General features: G+C 41.1%; 2 protein-coding genes across 2 annotated transcripts; both read left to right on the top strand.

Annotated features, from left to right (window-relative positions):
* Nucleotides 1-1,013: 1,013 nt before the first annotated feature.
* Nucleotides 1,014-1,344, top strand: LOC122744535 (transmembrane protein 14A-like). Its single transcript, XM_043990065.1, has one exon. It carries the CDS (start codon nucleotides 1,014-1,016, stop codon nucleotides 1,317-1,319), a length of 306 nt encoding a protein of 101 aa, XP_043846000.1. The 3' UTR covers nucleotides 1,320-1,344.
* An 18,166-nt stretch (nucleotides 1,345-19,510) lies between these two features.
* On the top strand, nucleotides 19,511-20,044 carry LOC122739700 (transmembrane protein 147-like). The gene has a single exon (XM_043981350.1). It carries the CDS (start codon nucleotides 19,511-19,513, stop codon nucleotides 20,042-20,044), a length of 534 nt encoding a protein of 177 aa, XP_043837285.1.
* Nucleotides 20,045-22,271: the final 2,227 nt, after the last annotated feature.

The following is a 22,271-nucleotide window of genomic DNA, read 5'->3' as shown; positions in this document are numbered from 1 at the left end:
TGAGTTATTTGGGTCTTATTTATATAGTAATTCTATTTAAACAAATTTGTCGTATATATTATTTATATAAATTGATATGTATACATTATTTATAAAACAGTTATTTACCCACATTTTTTTAAAAACCTGCCTGTTTATTTAAAAAAAAAAAAAAAAGGAGGGGTAGCTAGGTGGCGCAGTGGATAAAGCAAGCACCAGCCCTAGATTCAGGAAGACTTGAGTTCAATTCTGGCCTCAGACACTTGACACTTACTAGCTGTGTGACCCTGGGCAAGTCACTTACACCTCATTGCCCTGCAAAAAAAAAAATTTTTTAAATAAAAAATTTTTTTTTTTAAAAAGAGGAGGAAGGATTTAAAATACTAAGTTATATGTACTAGAATATATCTAGGTATATCTAAATGTACTAGAATATATCTAGGTATATCTAAATGTAATAATGTAGAAAATATACATTATATAGGTAAAAAAAAAAAGAAAATGAAAGGTCAGAAAGCCACCCTCACAAATCTTCCACCTGATCTGAGCTGGCCAGGTTAGAATCGGTGGGAGACAAGCTCTGGATCCTCCTGGTACCTCCAATATCTATATCTTGTGTGACCTTGAGAAAACCATTTAATTTCCTTGAGTCTCAATTTTCTCATCTGTAAAATGAGGTGGTTGAAAAGAATGGCTTTCGGGGTCCCTTCCAGCTCTAAATCTGTAACCCTATAGAATGATCTAGGAAAGATAGGGAGCCAATGAAGCTTCTTTAGCTCAGAAGTGACATGGTCAGACTTGTGCTTCAGGAAGATTATTTATAAGCTGGACAGAAGATAAATTGGAAAGTAAAAAAAAAAAATTAAGAATTCAATTAGGAGACTTTTACATGACATACATTGTACAAAGCATTATTAGCTTTTCTTTTAAACTTGTAATTTAGGGAGCGTCCAGAGGAGGAGGGGAGAAGGAAGGGAGAAGAGTTCAGGGGGTACTGGAGGCAGGGACAGCTCCTGGGTGTAAGATGTGTAACCATGAGTATTGACTGGATTGGTTTTGGATATGCTAGCGTAGTAATATTTGGAGGCATTTTGGGATATCATCACAAAGGAAGCATTGTATCTTTGGTTGCTGGTCTTTTCTTTGGCTTGTTGTCGGGTTATGGAGCCCACCGTGTCTCCCGTGACCCCCGAGATATCAAAGTGTCACTACTCATGACCTTTTTTCTGACCATGATGATGGGCATGAGGTTCAAGAGATCTAAGAAACTCATGCCAGCAGGGATTGTGGCTGGCCTAAGCCTCTTGATGATTCTGAGACTCGTCTTGATGCTCACATGAGAATCCTCAGCTGCCAAGGACATAATTCCCATCTTTCCACTACAGCAGCCTAAATATATTCTTTGTACTTGAAAGATAAGTTTCAGCAAGAAATGTCAAGCATCTGTAAGAAAAAAAAAACTAACAAACTGACACATCTCATCTTAGCCTTAGTTTACAAGTCTTTTGTTTTTTTAACCAAAAAAAATTTTTTCAAGTGTCTTCTAGTTGACAAATATGTTTCGTAATGAATTGTGTCTCATTAACCTTCATTTCCTCTTCTTTTATTTACAATGATAGAAGGTGCAAAACCATTGTCCATAGTTACGAGTTTTAAAAGTCTTTTGTATTTGTTTACTGAAAACTCCAAAAGTTTACATGAAAATAAAACTTGTCCACTAATAGTATGCCTGATGTGTGGTTTGACTAAAATACTAACCAATTGCCCTGGTCTCTGTCTTGCAAGCTGCATAGGAAATACTTTTGTTCTGAATTTTAAATTTTATTCTACCCACTGCACACACTTGATGTAGGAACAGAGTGTAACTAGTATTCTAATAAAAAGTTCTATTAAAAAAACTTGTAATTTAGATTATTGGCAAAAAAGAGGTACATATACTTTGGAAAAGGGTAAGGTAAGAGGGGATGGCCTGAACAAAGGTGGTGGTAATATCAATGCAGAGGGAGCAGCTAGGTGGCACAGTGGATAAAGCACCAGCTCTGGATTCAAGAGGACCTGAGTTCAAATCCAGCCTCAAACACTTGACACTTACTAGCTGTGTGACCCTGGGCAATTCACTTAACTCTCATTGCCCCACAAAACAAAACAAGAAACAAATATCAGTGCAGAGATGGGGATCGATTCCATTTGAGAGATTCTGTAGAGACAGAATTGACGATTTATAAAGACTTGCCAGCTAATAGCAACAACAATAATAATAACTCACATTTTTCTATAGTACCTATTATGCGCTAAGTACTTCACAAATATTATCTCACTTGATCCTCACAGGAACTGTAGGAGGTTGCTGCTATCATTATTCACATTTTTCAGATGAGGAAACTAAAGCAAACAGAGGCTAAACAGACTTACCCAGGATCACACAGCTAGTAAGTATCTAAGGCTAGATTTGAACTCAGGTCTTCCTGAATCCAGTCCCATCACCCTATCCACCTCACCAGGTAGTTGCCTCCAGGTAATCTGATAGGAAGGAAGGAAGGAAGGAAGGAAGGAAGGAAGGAAGGAAGGAAGGAAGGAAGGAAGGAAGGAAGGAAGGAAGGAAGGAAGGAAAGAGAGGAAAGGACACAAATCTTGATGAATGGAAGGAGAGGAATACCCTCAACAGAAATAAGGAAGTTTGGAGGATTGACATGTTTAGGGAAAAAGATAATGAGTTCTGCTTCGGAAATTCTGAATCCATCTATGGAACCTATTTGTAAAATGCTTAGCACAGTGCCTGGCACATAGTAACTGTTTATTCCCTTTCCCCAACTAGGAAGAAATATTTAGCAAGCTGCTGAGGCAGAAATGGAGACCAGGAAAGAGCTGGAAGTTGAATTTATGTGGGTTATAGGGAATAAGCATTTCTATGGAGCCTACTCTGTGCTGGGCACTGTGCTGAAAACCTTTATTTCCTTTCATAAAGATTCTCTGATTTGATCCTCACAACAACCCTGAGAGACAGTTGCTATTATTATCCCCATTTTACAAATGAGGAAACTGAGGCAAACAGAGGCTAAGTGATTTGCTCAGTCACATAGCCAGTAAGTGTCTGAAGCCAGATTTGAACTCAGGTCTTACCAACTTCAGGCCCAGCACTCTATCCACTGTGCCATCTAACTATCCCCCATATATAACTCCCATTTTGGGAGTCACCCACATAGAGATGATCACAGAACCCATAAGCAACATGAGGTCACCAAAAGAAGGTATAAAGAGAAAAGAGAAGAGGGGGCTGAGGAAAGAGCTTTGCTGAATACCCATGATGTGGAGAGTCGAGACACGTATTCTGATAGAGCAGAGAATGAGAAGAAACAATCAGACAGCTACTAGGGAGCAGTGTCACAAAAACTCAGGGAACAAATTGTGCCACCAGGAGCCCGTGGGTAAAGAACAAGATTAGGAAATACTCCCCATGATTAGCTGCTCTCATGGAGAGAACCTTCTCTCAACACTACAAATGCATTTCCCAGCCCCAAAGCACCCCAGTTTCCTGACAGAGGATCAAGGTCACCTGCCAAATATTGACAATGCACTAAGAGCCTCTGAGGATGCATCATTTTTATCTCAAGCAGAACAAAACAAAGACCTGCCTGGCCAGTGTTATAATGAGTGGATGTGATGACAGAAGTGAGATAAGACTGACAGCTTCTTTTGGGGCCAAATTTAACTGTCAATACAGTACTGAATGTGTTCAAATGGCAAATAAAACCAGATATGACCGTGTGATGCCTCTACTTATTGAACACTAATGGCTCCCTATTGCCTTTAGTATAATCCCTTCACAACCAGGCACTGACCTATCTTTGCTTTTGTTTTTTGTTTTTTGATGAGGCAATTGGGGTTAAGTGACTCACCCAGGATCACACAGCTAGTAAGTGTCAAGTGTCTGAGGCCAGATTTGAACTCAGGTCCTCCTGAATCCAGGGCCAGTGTTCTATCCACTGCGCCACCTAGCTGCCCCCACTGACCTATCTTTCCAGGCTTATTATTCATTACTCCCCTTCACACAGGCTGTGATCCAGCCAAATTGGCCTTCTCTCTGGTCCTCATACACACAGCACTCCATCTCTGGTCTACATGGCTTCACATTTGAAGCCACACATTCCTGCATTGCACACCCTCCTCTCTTTTGTCTTATAATCTCTCTCTTCCTTCAAGACATAATCTTAAACATCATCTTCTCCACAAAACCTTTCTTGATCCCCTTTCCCCAAGTTAGGAGCATCCCTTCTCCATAACTATGTTGTAAATATTTGGATTTATTCTCTTTATATTTATTCTTCTTATACTTACATATGTAGGTTTTGTTTCTTCAAAAGATTATATGATCCTTCAAAGTATGGATTGTTCATTCTTTGTTTTTATATCCCTGGCAATATTTGTTGATTGACTAAGAGAAAGCAATATCATCTGGTTCGATGGTACATCAGTGTTCATTAAGGAAAAGGAAAAGAGGGTGGCATTTTTCTTTACAAGGAATGCTGTTCTTTGTAGAGAGTCCAGAGTACACATAATGGGCTGGATGATATCAGAGGAAGAGTATAGCTCTGTCTTCCAGGTCCACATGAAGCACAAAAAGGGGTCCAACCAAGTCTCAGTTGTTGACTTCATCTATATATGCAGCAACATCAAGGACATCATGAAGAACAAAACCTAAGAGGGATCCTCTTATAAAAGTAGCTGTCTGGAGGGGCAGCTAGGTGGCGCAGTGGATAAAGCACCGGCCCTGGATTCAGGAGGACCTGAGTTCAAATCCGACCTCAGACACTTGATACTCACTAGCTGTGTGACCCCGGGCAAGTCACTTAATCCTCACTGCCCTGCAAAAAAACAAAAACAAAACAAAACATAAACAAAACAAAAGTAGCTGTCTGGGATCCTTACTGGTTTAAGAAGAGGAAGAAGTCATTCACTGCCACTAAAGGCATTCATACCAGCCAGTGTATGTCCTGGAATAGGAAAGACCAGCTCCATATTGGCAGTGTCTTCCTAGCTGACTCTATGCCCACTGTGTGCCTGGTGATGGGAACAAGCTTGCCTGCACATCTGGAATCTAGGCCACAGTGATCTCCCACAATTCTAAAACCCAGAAAGCATGCACAGTTAAAGCTACCTCCAAGCTCATAGAAAGTGACCTCAGCCCTTTCTATGGTGTTGCTGGAGGAGGTCATATTGATAAACCTATCTTTAAGGCAGGTTGTGCCTGCCAAGAGTGCAAAGTTAAAAGGAACCAGCAAAGATCTTTGATATGTAGATGATACCTCTCTGATGACACAAAGTAAAGAGGAATTAAGAACCCTCTTAATGAGGTTGAGAGAGAAGAGTATAAAAGCTGTCTTGAAACTTAACAAGAACAAAACTAAGATCATGGCAACTGGTCCCATCACTTCCTGGCAAATAGAGGGAGAAGAAATGGAAGCAGAGTCAGATTTTATATTCGTGGGCCCAAAGATCACTGCAGATGGTGACTGCCACCATGAAATTAAAAGCTATGGCAAATCTGAACAGCATACTAAGGAGCAGAGACATCACCTTGCTGACAAAGGTCCATAGAGTCAAAGCTGTAGTTTTTCCAGTAGCACTATATGGCTGTGAGAATTGTACTGTGCCAACACTTTTGAATTATGGTGCTAGAAAAGACTTTTGAGAGTCCCTTGGACAACAAGGAGATCAAATCAGTCGATACTTTAAGAAATTAATTCAGACTATTTACTGGACGGTCAAATACTGAAGCTGAAGCTTAAATGCTTTAGCCACATAATGAGAAGATGGGACTCATTGGAAAAGACCCTGATGTTGGGAAAGATTGAAGAACAAAAGGAAAAGGGGAGGGCAGAGGATGAGATGGATAGATGGTATCATGGAAACAACAAACATGAACTTGAACAGACTTCCATAGACAGTAGAGGATAGAAGGGCCTGGCATGGTATGATCCATGGGCTCATGAAGAGTCTTACACAACTGAACAACAAAAGCAACAAAAGCTAACCACTTGTCCAAAATGTAAATGTGAACCATTTGGAACATCCCTTTGAAGGAGATAATCAACAGTATATTGGGACACTATCCACCATTCACAAAGATACACCAGCTGGATGCAAGGTCAGTCTTATCGCTAACCAGAACACTGAATGGTTCTGGGATACCAAAACTATACAGGAGAAGGATAACTAGGGCTCAGAAAATAGAAATTATTTTGGGGGGAAAAAGGAGTGTTATCTAAGCACGTGAGTCAGAAATATATTCTAGATTCTGTTCTTGACCTTACTATTCAAGTCAACTATGACTTTGGACAGAAGGATCACCTACTAATCTCTTAAATCAGTTTTCGATCGTTGACATCACCAGTGTTACGAAGCAAACTTCTCTAGTGTCTAAAGGCAATATACAGTATACAATAGATCCATAAGCTCATAGTTCAACAGTATATCTGTCTCTCTCTCTCTTTTTTTTTTGTAGGACAATGAGAGTTAAGTAACTTGTCCAGTGTCACACAGCTAGTAAGTGTCAAATGTTCTCTTTCTCTCTTTCTGTCTCTCTCTCTCTCTGTCTCTCTGTCCATGTCTCTGTCTCCCCTCTGACTAACACACATACGCAACTTTCTTATTCTGTAGAGTCCTCTGTGTCTTTCCATAAATTTTCCATAAAATGTTTGTCCAATACACTAGAGGCCATCACAGAGTTTGTTTTGTTTGTTTTAATATTTTACCTGTTACTTTTCACTTTAAAAAATGAAAATTTAAATGAAATGTTTTAACTTAACATGAATGCTTTGAAATTATTATTATTATTATTATTATTATTATTATTATTATTATTATTTTAGTGAGGCAATTGGGGTTAAGTGACTTGCCCAGGGTCACACAGCTAGTAAGTGTTAAGTGTCTGAGGCCAGATTTGAACTCAGGTACTCCTGACTCTAGGGCCGGTGCTCTATCCACTGTGCCACCTAGCTGCCCCACTTTGAAATTATTAATGACCAAATTTGGCCACAAAGAAGAGATGTGAGAATGCATATCCCTTGAAAATGACATCAAGGTTGGGAGATCATTCAGGTTCATGGGATGTTTTATACCTACTGTTCTTTTACTACGCCATCTCATTAAATGCCTTTACTTTGCAATAGTTATTTCTACTGGCTGGGGTAAGGTCACTGATGAGAGCTCCTGAGCTACAGTTTTTAGTGTGTGAACCAAACCCCTGGAGACTCAGTTTGCAGACTTGTACATTTGAGTGAAAGTTGAAAGAAATTACCCTAGAGATGATTCTATACATATTTTGCATCTTGGTGCTTCTTAGTTGGAATTCTCTTCAGGCATAATTTTATTAAATATGGATTTGGGGGGGTACAGACTATAACAACAGATTCACAGTTCTTTTCACAGAATTTAATTTTTTAAAACATGTTTTAATAAAGCTTAAGACGTAAAAAGACACTTAAGAGGATTTCCCCACAAATATCAGAGACACTTAAAGAAACATAATACTTATTCATGGTAGCTCTGTTTACTGTAGCAAAAAAAAAAAAAAAAACCCATAGTAAATGCACAAAGACTAGCAAATGACTGAACAAAATGACAGTATGTGAATAGAATGGAATGTCATTGTGCTGTAATGAACTTGAAGAATTCAGAAGAACTTCGGAAGTCTTAGTTGAAATGAAGCCCAGTAAAGAAACCACAATTGGGGCAGCTAGGTGGCGAAGTGGATAGAGCACCGGCCCTGGAGTCAGGAGGACCTGAGTTCAAATCTGGCCTCAGACACTTAACACTTACTAGCTGTGTGACCCTAGGCAAGTCACTTAACCCCAATTGCCTCACCAAAAAAAAAAAACACAAAAAAAGCACAATCAAGAGAATGCATTTGATATTTACAATAATGTGAATTAAAACAACACTAAAATGTAACCGAATTCCAATTAATTTCGGTGACCAATCTCAGTCCCAGAGACTGGATACCATGGACATTTTTAAATTGTTCAGTTGGTTCCAACTGTTTGTGACCCCGTTTGGGGGTTTCCTTGGCAAAGATACTAGAGTGTTTTGCCATTTCCTTCTCCAGTTCACTTTGCAGATGAAAAAACTGAGGCAAACAAGGTTAAATGATTTGCCCAGGGTCACACAGCTAACAAGTGTCTTGAGGCCAGATTTGAAGGTACAGAGTTCTATCCACTGTGCTACTTAGCTGCCCCCACACAGCAGGCATAGAGTATTGTATATACTGTCAGACTAAGGTGCTTTTATAATAGCTTGGTTTTATTTAACTCTCTTTGTTGTAGAGGAGGATTCAGTGGGAGGACAGGGATGACATATTGGGAAATAATAATGATAAAAAAACAAAAAGCAGCAATAAAACATTTTTGAAAGGAAAAAGTGAAATAAAATAACAAGCCCTTAAGTCACAACTCAGGAATTGATTCCAATGTAAAACAAATTCTAAGAGAGATCAGAGCCATAGGCTTGAAGGTGAGACCCCATCTCTATTGGTTCCTCCATTTTTCTCAGGTCTCTGACATACGCATATCGGACTAGATTCACCCTTTTGTATCTAGAAGGGCCAGTGACATGCTGTTGTCAGTTCATACTGGCTTGTAAGAACCAATTGTTAAATATTCCATGGGAACATTTATACCTCAGAAATCAGCAAATCATGGCTTAATTTGTTTTTTAAATTGTCTAAACTTAAGAAATCAATGAAGAAAATGTTAATAATGCAGATTAGGGGCAACTAGGTGGTGCAGTGGATAGATAAACCACTGGCCCTGGATTCAGGAGGACCTGAGTTCAAATCCAGCCTCAGACACATGACACTTACTAGCTGTGTGACCCTGGGCAAGTCACTTAAACTTCATTGCCCTGCAAAAAAAAAAAAATGCAGATTAAATTTAAAAGTAAATCAAGCTATTCTGGAGAGTTGGTTGTTAAACACTTACTAACCCACTTCTGGGAAGGGCTGTAGCTCTTGTTATTCAGAAAGAAAAAGCCATCCCTCATCCTCCTTCTAAAGTCACAAAAGCAGAGTTGGGTGAGACCTCAGCAGCCTACTGAAGAATCTCATGCCCACTAAAGAGTCCCTTCTACAACATACTTAATAGGGTTATCCTGTGTTTGCTTTGAGAGAAATGATTATTAATAACCAATAATTTGGGGAGATCCAGAGTTCCCCTTTTCCTAAAGTCCTCACTTCAAAGTTCAGTCTCTTGAAGGAGTCACTAACAATGAGATTGGATTAACTTTCTTAACAATCCAGTTCAGAACCCACCCGAGTGGGGAAGCCCATTGTGCTCTACTCAGGTTTGGGTGGGTGGGGATAAATTCTTTGAATAGATTGCCCAGAGGCAGGGGGGTAACTTAGAAGTAAATGACATAATCAAAGTTCATTTGAATAGATCCAACCTCTGTTATATTCATTCTCTCATTAATTGTTAACCAAGCAGAGTTCATTGCCACCCTCAGGAACACCTGCCCTTCCTAGAGCATATAAATTGTGAGCCTACATCATGAGGGGTTTTTGGTCTAAGAGAGAGACAGCCATATGACCATCCTTTTATTAATAAATATGCTGGCATTATTAATAAAATTATTAAATTACCCAGAAACTATGTCTCATGAACCTTTCCAACATCACAGTTAGAAGACATCTGGCGAGAGTCTCCTTCCCACCACATCCAGAGGCAGTTCAATTCTACTTTTTTTTTTTAAGTGAGGCAATTGGGGTTAAGTGACTTGCCCAAGGTCACACAGCTAGTAAGTGTTAAGTGTCTGAGGCCAGATTTGAACTCAGGTACTCCTGACTCCAATTCTACTTTAAGATAATTCTGGGGGCAGCTAGGTGATGCAATGGATAAAACATAGGCCCTGGATTCAGGAGGGCCTGAGTTCAAATCTGACCTCAGACACTTGACACTAGCTGTGAGACCCTGGGCAAGTCACTTAACCCCCATTGCCCCACAAAAAAAAAAAAAAGATAATTCTGTTAGGAAAGTTTTTCCTGACATCAAACAAAAATTTGCCTTCATCAATACAACTCCTCCCCATTGCTCCCAGTTATGCCCTTGTATGGCAAATAAAAGAAATCTAATCTCACTTTCATATGCCCTTAGTCTACTTGAAGACAGGTGTCATGTCCACTCTCTTTCTCCTCTTCTGCAGATCAAATATGCCCAGTTCCTTCAATCAGCTCTCCCAGGGTATGGACTCATAGCATTTGACCATCCTGGTGGCCCTCACTAAACTGTGGAAAGGAACATAATGCTCCAGGTGTATCCTATCAGTACCTTATTCTTGGAAGCCGGGATTCTCTTAATGTAACCCCAAATTGCCTTAGCTTTTGTTGGCATCCACATCACACTGATAGTTAATATTCAATTTATACTCTTTTTTAAATCTCAGATATTTTTCAGATTAAACTGCTGTCTAGGTTTACAGAGGTGACTAAGTGGTGTCATACTACATAGAGCACTGGGCTTGGAATAACAAAGACCTGAGTTCAAATTCAGCCTGAGACACTAGCTGTGTGATCTTGGGCAAATCACTTTAAAAACCCCTGACAGAGTCAGTTTCCTTATCTGCAAGATAGGGATAATAATAGCACTGACCTCCCAGGTTTGTTGAGAATTAAATGAAACAATATTTTAGAAGTGTTTAGTAAGTACTTAATAAATGTTCATTTCCTTCCATACTTTTCTATTTTGTGAAGATGATTTTTTTAACTAGAATATGACTTTATATTTATCTATCTCTATTAAATTTCTTCTAATTCATTTTAGCTCTTTGTTCTAGCCTCTCAAGATCTCAAGATCTTTCGGGGTCCTGACTCTCTCATCCTGTATTTTAGCAATCCCTCCAAGCTTTGTGTCATTTGCAAATCTGATAAACATACTTTATCAAAGTCATTGACGAAAACATTAAATAAGATAGGCGGGGTAAAGCCAGAGGCCTGGGGGGGATCATACAGGCTATCTGCTTCCAAACTGACATACAACTATTCAGGTCTCCTCTTTGGGGCAGATCAGTCAGTCAACTTGCTCTTAATCTTAGTCTAGTGGCTTTCAAAGTATGATCTGGGAACCCATGGAGTCCCTGAGACCATTTCAAGATCAAAAGTACTTTCATAATCATGCTAAGACATGGGTATTTGTATTGGGGTTACTATCAAGTAAATATAATCCACATAAACAAAACCTCTTGGAGGAAGAGTCCTCAATAATTTTCATGAGTGTAAAGAGGTCCCGAGACCACAAAGTTTGGGAACTAATGCTCTAGTCCATGTCATTTCATTTTTTCCCCTAAAAACAACATAAAATACTTTATCAATTACTTTGCTAAATCAATTACTTTGCTAAATCAATTACTTTGCTAAAATCTAGGCAAACTATATTTACACAGAAATTAGGCCAGTCTGGTATTAATTATTTTTAATTTTTTTTTTTTGCTGGGCAATGGGGGTTAATTGACTTGCCCAGGGTCACACAGCTAGTAAGTCAAGTGTCTGAGGCCAGATTTGAACTCAGGTCCTCCTGAATCCAAGGCCGGTGCTTTATCCACTGCACCACCTAGCCGCCCCAGTATTAATTATTTTTTATGAAACCCTATTAGCTGTTTTTGAGACTTTCTTCCTTTTCTAGATTTTTACTAACCATCTCTTTGATAATATATTCTTGAATTTTGTGAAAATTCAAAGGTAAGGTCATTGTCCTGCAGTTTACAGGTCTTATTCTCTTTCTTTAACAAAAACAATAGGAACATCGGCCCATTTGTATGGCCACTAGGTGGCACTGTGGATAGAGCACTGGGCTTGGCATCAGGAAGACATCTTCTGAGTTCAAATTTGACTCCAGATACTTACTAGCTGTGAGACCCTGGGCAAGTCATTTAACTATGTTTGCCTTGGTTTCCTCATCTGTAAAATGAGCTGGAAAAGGAAATGGCAAACTACTCCATTATCTTTTGTCAAGAAAACCCCAAACGGGGTCACAAAAAATAGCAGGTGACTGAAAAATGACACCATCCTGGGGTATCTTTCCTATTACCCACAATTTTTAAAATATCACTCACAATGGCTCACCCACAGCATCCATCAGTTCTTGCAGTAACAAGGATGTAGTTCATCTGGTACAGAGGCTCAAACTCATCAAGGACAGCTAGGTGCTCTTACCTCCCCCTAGGTCAAGGTCTATGGCTTCTCTGATCCACCTCTTTTGCCCAAGATAGCTTTAAAAAACTATTTTGCTGTCTTTAGCTTTTCTTATAAGCTTCCACTCATTCTGAGCTTTAGCCATTTTTGTTTGGCTCATGGCAACTTTTTTATTGGCTCTCTCAATCAGAATTCAGTGTGTCTTCTTTTCTAGGTTTTCTGGATGAGGTATGTGGGGTGACCTAGGCCAAAATGGCAGACTCTCGCTCCACCATCTTGACTCTACCTTCAAGAGGATGATTTCTTAGAATGTGTTCCTGAAAGTGACAAACCATCAATACAAACAATCCAACAACCCTCTAAGATGGAGCAAAGAAGAGGACAGGAAATGAAGAAGAAATTTTGAAATATGGATTTAGGGAGAAATGACAACTTATAATGGAGGGCTTCTATTTTTTTTTCAGTAAGATAGGAGACATCCTCCACTGAGGATGCAAGGAGTATTAGGAAGTCTTCAGAAAGAGAAGCAAGAGACTCCTCTTGAAAATTAATTTTCCCTATACTGTGTTCTTTAGGTTGACTCAATGTTTACTAAAGATAAGGAACAGAGACCAGGCCTGTGGTTTGATTTTTAAAGGGAACTCTCAGGCAAAGAAACATTGGTAGAGACCAATGCAGGTCAGCACTCTATAACTTGTTGTTGTTGTTTGTCCTTTGTTCTCAAAGAGTACCATGATAGATGTCATTACTGGCCATGAATTGCATTTAAGTGAGGGAGGGCTGTGCAAAGGCACCAGGCTCACTCTCTCCTCCAGAGTCATCTGGGTCCAGTGGCAAGATATATTGTCAGGACAACTGGAAATGGCCCCAGATGTTTAAGACAATTGGGATTAAGTGACTTGCCCAGGGTCACACAGCTAGTAAGTGTCTGAGGTGAGATTGAAACTCAGGTTCTCCCAACTTCAGGGCCAGTGCTCTATCCACTGCACCACCTAGCTGCCCCACTCCACAACTTAGAGACTTAAAGAAGCACCAAGAGCACTGACAGACACAAATAATATGTGTCCAAGGCAGAATTTGAATCCAGGTCTTTCTGACTTTGAGGCCAGCTCTCTGTCCACTACGCAACCTTGTCTCTTATATTAAGAAAGGAGAACCAAACCCCTGAGTATACATGGTGAATGTTGACTTGATTCCTGTAATAATTGTCTAATACCAATTAAATGTTTTAAATTTAGGGGCAGCTAGGTGGCACAGTGGATAGAGCACCGGCCCTGGATTCAAGAGGACCTGAGTTCAAATCCGGCCTCAGACATTTAACACTTCCTAGCTGTGTGACCCTGGGCAAGTCACTTAACCCCAATTACCTCACAAAAAAAAAAAAGTTTTACTTTAAAACAAATCCAAAGAGGGGGTCATATTAGATAACCTCTAAAGCTCTCTTCCATCTCTGAAATCCTTTGACTCTATGATCTTACTCTCTACCCCACCTGGCAGAACCCCTGACCTCTCCAATGGAAATGTCCATTCTAATGTACCTATCCTTATGCTAACCTCTCTGCTGACCTCCAATCTTGTATCTCCAACTGCCTTTCAGACATCTCAAACTAGATACCCAGTAGACTTCTTTTATTTTTATTTTTTTTTAATTTTTTTTAGTGAGGCAATTGGGGTTAAGTGACTTGCCCAGGGTCACACAGCTAGTAAGTGTTAAGTGTCTGAAGCCAGATTTGAACTCAGGTCCTCCTGACTCCAGGGCCGGTGCTCTATCCACTGCGCCACCTAGCCGCCACCCCCCCAGTAGACTTCTTAAAATCAACATGTCAAAAACTCAACTCACATAAAGCTGTGCATACCCTTTGACCCAGCAATACCACTTTTGGGTCTTTTCCCCAAAGAGATCATGGAAAGGGGAAGAGGACCCACATGTACAAAAATATTTATAGCTGCTCTTTTTTTGGTGGAAAGGAATTGGAAGTTGAGGGGATGCCCATCAATTGGGGAATGGCTGGACAAGTTGTGGTATATGAATGTAATGGAATACTATTGTGCTGTAAGAAACAATGAGCAGGAGGAGTTCAGAGAAACCTGGAGGGTCTTGCATGGGCTGATGATGAGTGAGATGAGCAGAACCAGAAGAACATTGTACACAGTATCATCAACATTGTGTGTTGATCTTCTGTGATGGACTAGATTCTTCTCACCAATGCAATGGTACAGAAGGGTTCCAGGGAACTCATGATGAAGGAGGATCTCCAAATCCAGGAAAAAAATAAAAAAGAACTGTGGAGTATAGATGCTGAATGAGCCATACTATTTCTTTTGTTTTTGGTGCTGTTGTTTTTCTATTTTGAGGTTTTTCCTCATTGCTCTGATTTTTCTCTTATAACATGACTAATGCAGAAATATGTTTAATGTTATTATATATATATATATATATATATATATATATATATATATATATATATATATATATAAATCACCTATATCAGATTAACTGCTGTCTAGGGGAGGGGGAAGGAGGGGAGGGAGGGAGAAAAATCTGAAATTGGAAAGCTTATATAAACAAAAGTTGAGAATTATCTTTACATGTAACGGGAAAAAATAAATAAATAAAATACTTTCTTAAAAAAAAACTCAACTCATTATCTTTCCCTCTAAACTTGCCTCCAAATTTCCCTATTTCCCTAGCGGTCAACACCATCCTTCTAGTCCCTCAGGCTCACAACTTAGATGTCATCCTGATCCTTCATTATCTCTCACTCCCCATGTCCAATCTGTTGCCTAGGTCTGTAGATTTCATCTTTGCAACATCTCTTGAATACACCCCCTTCTCTCCTCTGACACTGCTGCTAGTCTGGTTCATGTCCTCATTGCCTCACTCTTTGACTACTGCAATAGCTGGCTGGTGGGTTTTCTGCCTCAGGTCTCTCCCCACTCCAAACTATACCCCATTCAGCAACCAAAGTGATTTTCCTAAAGTGCAGGTCCAACCATATCATACTCCTCTACTCATTAAACCCCAGTGGCTCCCTAGTGCCTCCAGGAGCCATACAAAATCCTTTGTTTGGCATTCAAAGCCCTTCATGATGTAGCCTTCTCCTACTATTCCAGTCTTCTTACACTTTACTCCCCAACACACACTTTTCAATCCAGTGACCTTGATGTTACACAAACAAGACACTCCATCTAGTGGCTTGGGTCATTTTCTCTGGCTATCCCCCATGCCTGGAATGTTCCTCCTCTGTATCTCTGCCTACTGGCTTCCTTTAAGTCCCAGCTAAAATCTCATCTTTTATAGGAAGCCCTTCCCAATTCCTCTCAATTCTAATGCCTTGCCGCTTTTAAATATTTTCATTTTTCCCTGCATAAAGCTTGTTTGTACATATGTGTTCCTTGTTGTCTCCCCCAGTAGATTGTGAGGGCAGAGACTCTCTTTTGTCTCTTTTTTGTATCCTCAGAACTTAGTACAGCATCCGATACATACTGTTCAGCAGTTTCCATCATGTCCAACTCTTCGTGACCCCATGAACGCCTGTCCATGTGGTTTTCTACACAAAGACTCTAGAGTGGCTTGCCGTTTCTTTCTCCTGTGATTTGCCCAAGGTCACACAGCTAGGAAGTGTCTGAGGCTGAATTGGAACTCAGATCTTCCTGACTCCAAGTCCAGCAAGCTATCCATTGTACCACCTAGCTGCCCTATCTGGCACATGATAGGTGATTGATAAATATTTATTGACTGCCTGATCCACTTGCTCCAAGAGAATGGGAACGCACTCAGAAATGTTACTTCAGGCACACAAGAAAGCTAAGCCTAAGGCATCTGGCCACACCAACTAGTTCTATGTTGATTTGCTACATCCTAGGACATTCAAGCCATTTATCAACAAGCTGGTGAACAAAGCAAATGTCCCCCTGGGGACAAGCATTGATGAGGCTTAGGGAATAAGGAGGGCAATGTGAGTGAGTCATCTATGTCATTCCAATGTAAGAAAATGGCTCCAACCAATAAATAGCAACTGCTAGTTATTGATCTGAAGGATGGCCAGCCATGACAAAGACATGACAGGAAGGTGGACTGAAAGAAGGGAAGTGAGCCACCAAGACTGGGTGGATGGTCTTGGTCAGTATTCTAATGTCTCTGACAACAAGCCACAGGAACTTATAAGATAAAGTCTGCATGTGCGGATGGGACAAGACTATTAGAAGAAATAGCAAACAGAATAAGAGTATGAATGCGAAATATCACGAGTGAGGGTCACAGGCAGTGGGGAGGATGGAAGGCCCTCCAAGGTTATTGGTTGCTTTGTTTTGTTGGCCAGAATCCATAGTTCCCTGCTGCTTCCTTGGCTGGGCCAAGCCAAGTGGTAAATAAACCCACCAGATGCTGTGACATAATCATTCCCTGTATCTAAGTTACTTGGTAGTTCCCAAGTCATGATGGAAGGGAGACTGGGGTTCACATACACCAGACACACACTGATTTCTCTTTTTAATGTACAGAGGACAAAGGCACACAAGGCAAGGAATGTCCCCTGGGGTCTCAGATCACCCACTGCAGTGTTGAAGGCCCCACTTGTCTCTCTCCTCCCCTGTGTTCACACATCCTATGATGAAAGAAGCACAGGGAAGGATGAAACCCCAGCCAAGGTCACTGCTCCCTGCTGTGTAGACATGCTGCCTAATTGTAGGCCCCTCCAGATGGAAGCAGTGGTGTGTTCTCAACACCACCATTGCACCTGCTTCCTCCCACTCCCACAATTCAGCAATGCTGCCTTCCTTGGGCTAAGTCCCACACATTTCTACTGCACACGCTCACCAAAGAAATCCAAATTTAACCAGAGGAAAGCTGAGAAAGAGACATAGTAGGCAACTATCCAGTAAATAGAAGAGGAAAAAAAGTTAAAGGATGGGGGTGGGGGCGGGTAGCAAATAAATTTGGGAGGACAGCATACAAAAAAGCAGCGCGTTGCCTTCAAAGGTTTATGTTGATATTTAGCAGGAATCCCAAGGGAGAAATAGCCCCAAGCAAACTCAGTCTCACAAAAGGATGCCTGGCTAGCTGCCAGGTGGACAGAAAAAAAAAAAAAAAGTAGGGCCCAGGGGCCTGGGGGACAAAGTACCCAGCAAATGTAGAGAGGAATAACTTCATTAATAAATCCATTTCAAGAATGAGGGCAAGGGAGATAGCTCCCAAGAAAATGCAAAGTACCAGCGAGATATTATTGATTTTGTGTATGTGGTGGGTTTTGTTCATTTGTTTGTTTGGTTGGTTAGTTGGTTTTAGCAGTCAGGGTCATGTGACACTGGAGCACATGATTCTGTGCTTCCGTGCTTCAAAACTGCTCACTAACTACATTTTATAGGAGATGAATCTACCTGGCCATAATTCTCCACAGCAGCTATTTGCCTAGTCTATGGGCAAATGGAACATAGGACTCAAAGCAGCCTGTGGGAGAGTAAAGAGAGGCCTGCTGACTCCTAGAATCAAGAGATCTCTGTTCAGAGCTCTGTCCAGGTTCCCTAATGTGGAATCATTAGCATCATAAGGGACATCACTGTGACCTTGTCTAGTCTAAACCCCTCATTTTCCAGATGAGGAAATGAGCCCCAGGTGGGAGAAATTACCTGTCCGGATCACACAGGTAGTAAATGCCAAGGACAGGAATCCAATTTGGATCTAGTGATGACAAGTGCAGAGGTCTTTCCATCTATAGAATAAAGGCGTTGGGCTGTGTGATCTCCAAAGTCCTCCAAGCTCTTCTAGTGCAATCTGACCAGACCCAACCCAACCCAACAAGAATTTATGAGATGCCAAGCAGTATGCTGGGGCAGCCAGGACTGGAGTCAGGAAGACCCGAGTCCAAATCTAGCCTCCTACACCCTCTTTAACTCCTTTTCTTATCTGTAAAATGAGCTGGAGAAGGAAACAAGAAACCACTCCAGTATCCTTGCAAGAAAACCCCAAATGGGATCATGAAGAGTCAGACACAACTGAAACGACCCCAGAACACTAACAACATTGTGCTAACAGCTTTACACTTAATTCATTTGATCCTCACAACAACACTTGGAGGTAGGTGCTATATTATCTCCATTTTACAGATGAGGAACCTAAGGCAAACAGGATTAAGTGACTTGTCAGAGTCACACAGCTACTAAGTATCTGAGGCTGGAATTGAACTCAGGTCTTCCTGACTCCAGACCCAGTGTTCTATCCATTAAGCTAAAGCTTCTTAAACTGTGGGTGGTGACTCCAAATGGATTTGTGTAATTGAATGTGGGGGTGGTGAAAAATTGGGCAACAGTGAAAGGTTACATATACATATTTTATGTACCTATATACCTGGGGTCGTGCAGAAATGTCTTGGGCAAAAAGGGGTCATGAGTAGAAAAAGTTTAAGAAGCCCTGCATTAAGCCACCTAACAAAGGCACTGTACTGGTATGTTAGGACCAACTAAATTGTGACTGCTTTAATGCATTCCATAGCATCTGCCTTATAGTTGCTATACTCCTTTTCATAACACATCCAAGAATGTGGTTACCACCTAGGGTTTTTGTGTGACATCCTTCCCTTGTGAACATAAATTGATATTACTTACAAGAGCCACAGCAATCCTATCCTGTCTCCAGACAGACCTTCTCACACCTCTGCCAGCTTCCAAGAATATCCTCCAAGATATCCCTCATAAGGATAACTTGAGTTCTATCCCTGGCCTGATCCTTTCCTCCCTTCATCAATGGAATCATTCACTTAAAAGGCAATTACTGCTAAGTGTAGGGATTCATATGTAAAAGAGAATCAGATCAGTTCCCCATCTTGTTAATTCTGAAGGACCCCCTTCCCTCAAATGACACTAAAATAGCTACACACTGGAAGGCACAGGGCTGTGATTGCATGGGGAACAGAAGTAAAGAAACTCCCTCTACCAATGAAAGTTGGTCCCCTTCTTGTAATTTAGCCCAGGAGTGTTATCTACCACAGAGGTGTCAAATATGCCTCCCCCATCCCCAACATAGCACTCTGAGGATAGCCCAACCTAGATGAAAATGTAGTGTAGAAATATTAAACAAAGCAAATAAAAAATAAAATGTAGATTAATATTACGTCTTAAAACTAAGTCAAGGGGGGCAGCTAGGTGGCTCAGTGGATAAAGCACCAGCCCTGGATTCAGGAGGACCTGAGTTCAAAGTGAGCCTCAGACACTTAACACTTACTAGCTGTGTGACCCTGGGCAAGTCACTTAACCCCCATTGCCTCTCAAAACAAACAAAGTCAAGGAGTCCTAGAGAAGCACCCAGTGAATCAGGGCCACTGATGCTCAGGTGCCGAGGCCAGCTAAAGACCCACCATGACCCTGTTCCACTTTGGGAATTATTTCGCCTTGGTGTACTTCCCCTACCTCATCATGTACAAGTGCAGTGGCTTGTCAGAGTACAACGCTTTCTGGAAATGTGTGCAGGCAGGAGCCACCTATCTCTTTGTGCAGCTGTGCAAGATGCTGTTTCTCGCAACCTTCTTCCCCATGTGGGAAGGCAGAGCTGGTATCTACGATTTCATAGGGGAATTCATGAAGGCAACCAAGGGCCTGGGTGACCTTGTGGGCCTCCACCCTGGCATGTCTCAAAACGCAGGGAAGGGCGAGTACAAGGTCATGGTGGCAGCCGTGGGGTGGGCCACAGCAGAGCTCTGCCAGGGCAGAGACCGCAACGTAGTGGACCAGGCTGATGTTGGAACCGATGCTCATCTGGATGTATTTCCAATGGAACTGGATACCTCGGCCCTGACCCAGAGAGGGATACAGCAGGACATGATGAGCTCTGCTGTCCGCCCCCCACTGACTCTCCTTCTGGGAATCAGCATCTACAAAGCATTTATCCCGTAGGCATTCATCCATCTCTTCTCCCTGGGCAGCTGGACGGCGCTTCTGGTCCAAGCAGTGATGACTGGTGTCCTCACCCTGAGGTCCCTCAGTCTCTTTGTCACTCTTGTACACAGCAACTGACCTTCTCCCCCAACCCCCTCCAGGGACCTCCACTCCTGGGTTTAGGCCTCTCCAGAATTAAAGGAATTCTTATGGAGAAAAAAAAACCTAAGTCAATATGTGGCCAGCTGTAGGCATCTGTGAATTTATCTTTTATATACACACATATGTGTGGATATGTATGTACATTTATATGTATATATGCACACACATACACATATAACTACATATGAATACATATATTTATCAGGGAGATATATGTATGCAGCTATGTTTATATTTGTATAACTGCCTCTCACTATAATTGGCTTCCATGTGCAGACCTATGTATTTAAAAGCATTACTCTGAGAATGTCTTCAAGCTCTCTTGCCTACACTCCTGATGCCCTGGACTTTCTCCTCCATGCATCAGCAGCAATCTTCTCACCCTGGTAGTTCACTCAGCCCCTGCGAGCCCTTCCTCAGATCGGTCAGTTTTGCCCAGAATCTTCATTTTAATGAAAGTACCTGGGCCCACCATGTTCTCCTGACTCTCCTCCTGTGAAGATACCTTCTCCTTCCCCTCCACCCATTTTTCAGCTTCTTTTTATGTGTTGTTTTCCCCTATGAGGATATAAGTCCATTAAAACCATGTGTACCTTTTGATCCAACAATACCACTGCTAGGTCTGTATCCCAAAGAAATCCAAAAAAAGAGAAAAAGACCTATTTGTACAAAAATATTTATAGCAGCTCTTTTTGTGGTGGCTAAGAAATGGAAATCAAAGGAATACTTGTCAATTGGGGAATGGTTAAATAAGCTGTGGTATATGATTGTGATAGGATATTACTGTGCTATAAGAAATGACAAGCAGGATGATTTCAGAGAGGCCTGGAAAGACTTACATGAACTGATGTATAGTAAAGTGAGCAGAACCAGAAGAACACTGTGCAGAGAGACAGCAATATTATACAATGATCATCTGTGAATGACAGCTATTCTCAGCAATAAAAACATCCAAAACAATCCCAAAGGACTAATGATGAAGCATATTACCTGCCTCCAGAGAAAGAACTGGTAGTGATTGAATAAAGACTAAAGCATGCTATTTTACTTTCTTTCATTTTTTCCTTTTATTTAAGTCTTCTTGTACAAAATGACTAATATGGAAATGTTTTACATGATTGCGCATGTATAACCTATATCTTATTGCTATGTGACCCTTTCTTAGGGAAGGGGAAAAAAGGAGAGGGGAATAGAATTTGGAACACCAAACCTTAAATTAAAATGTTTAAAAAATTTTAAAAAACAATCAAAAAGAATGTCAGCCCATTAAGGGCAAGGACTGCCCTTCTTTCTGTCTATATTTGTATTCCTGGTATTAAGCACACAGTTCTTGGCACAGTGTAAGCACTTGCTGTCTTGAGAAGGGGTCCATAGGCTTCACCAAATTCCCAAAGGGGTCCATGATACCCCCCCAAAAAAAGGAAGGAAAGTGGGAAGGAGGGAGGGAGAGGAAAGAGAGAGGGGGGAAGAGAGAGGGGGGAAGAGAGAGAGGAAAGAGAGAGAGAAAAAGAAACAAAGAAAAATTGAGAACCCCTGCTCTAGATGCTGGAGATACAAAGGCAAAACCAAAATTAATCCCACTGCACAAGAAACTTACATTCCACTGAGTAGATGTAACAAATAATCAGTACATATGTGAAAATCCAAGAAAGAAGAGAGCTTTCTGCAGGAGGTGTCCCATGAGCTGAGCCTTAAATGAAGCTAGGGCTGTTGGTGCCTTGGGTGCCAAACCACATAAAAAAAACAAACCCAGTCTCATGGCATCACCAATCATCTGAATATGACTGGACTGAGAGACCACCCACAAGGCCACAGTTGGCAGGGCTCTCACACAGGCAGTAAGGTAGTGCAATGGATTGAGCACTGGCCCTGGAGTCAGGGAGGGCGGAGTTCAAATCTGACTTCAGACACTTCCTAGTTATGTGACTCTAGGAAGCCACTTCACCTCTGCTTGCCTCAATGTCCTCAACTATAAAATGGGAATAATAATAGGACCTACTTCCCAAGGCTGTTGTGAGGATGATAATTGTAAAGGATTTCACATCATATACCATAGTTGTTGCTGTTCAGTCGTTTCAATAGT

This window comes from Dromiciops gliroides, chromosome 2 (assembly GCF_019393635.1).
Source record: "Dromiciops gliroides isolate mDroGli1 chromosome 2, mDroGli1.pri, whole genome shotgun sequence".
NCBI classification, from domain to species: domain Eukaryota; kingdom Metazoa; phylum Chordata; class Mammalia; order Microbiotheria; family Microbiotheriidae; genus Dromiciops; species Dromiciops gliroides.
Note: the sequence above shows the minus strand (reverse complement) of the source record. Positions and strands in the feature narration are given on the sequence as shown.

Bases quoted from the DNA above. Each gene is read 5' to 3' on its own strand.
- LOC122744535 (XM_043990065.1), top strand. From the start codon at position 1,014: ATGAGTATTGACTGGATTGGTTTTGGATATGCTAGCGTAGTAATATTT.
- LOC122739700 (XM_043981350.1), top strand. From the start codon at position 19,511: ATGACCCTGTTCCACTTTGGGAATTATTTCGCCTTGGTGTACTTCCCC.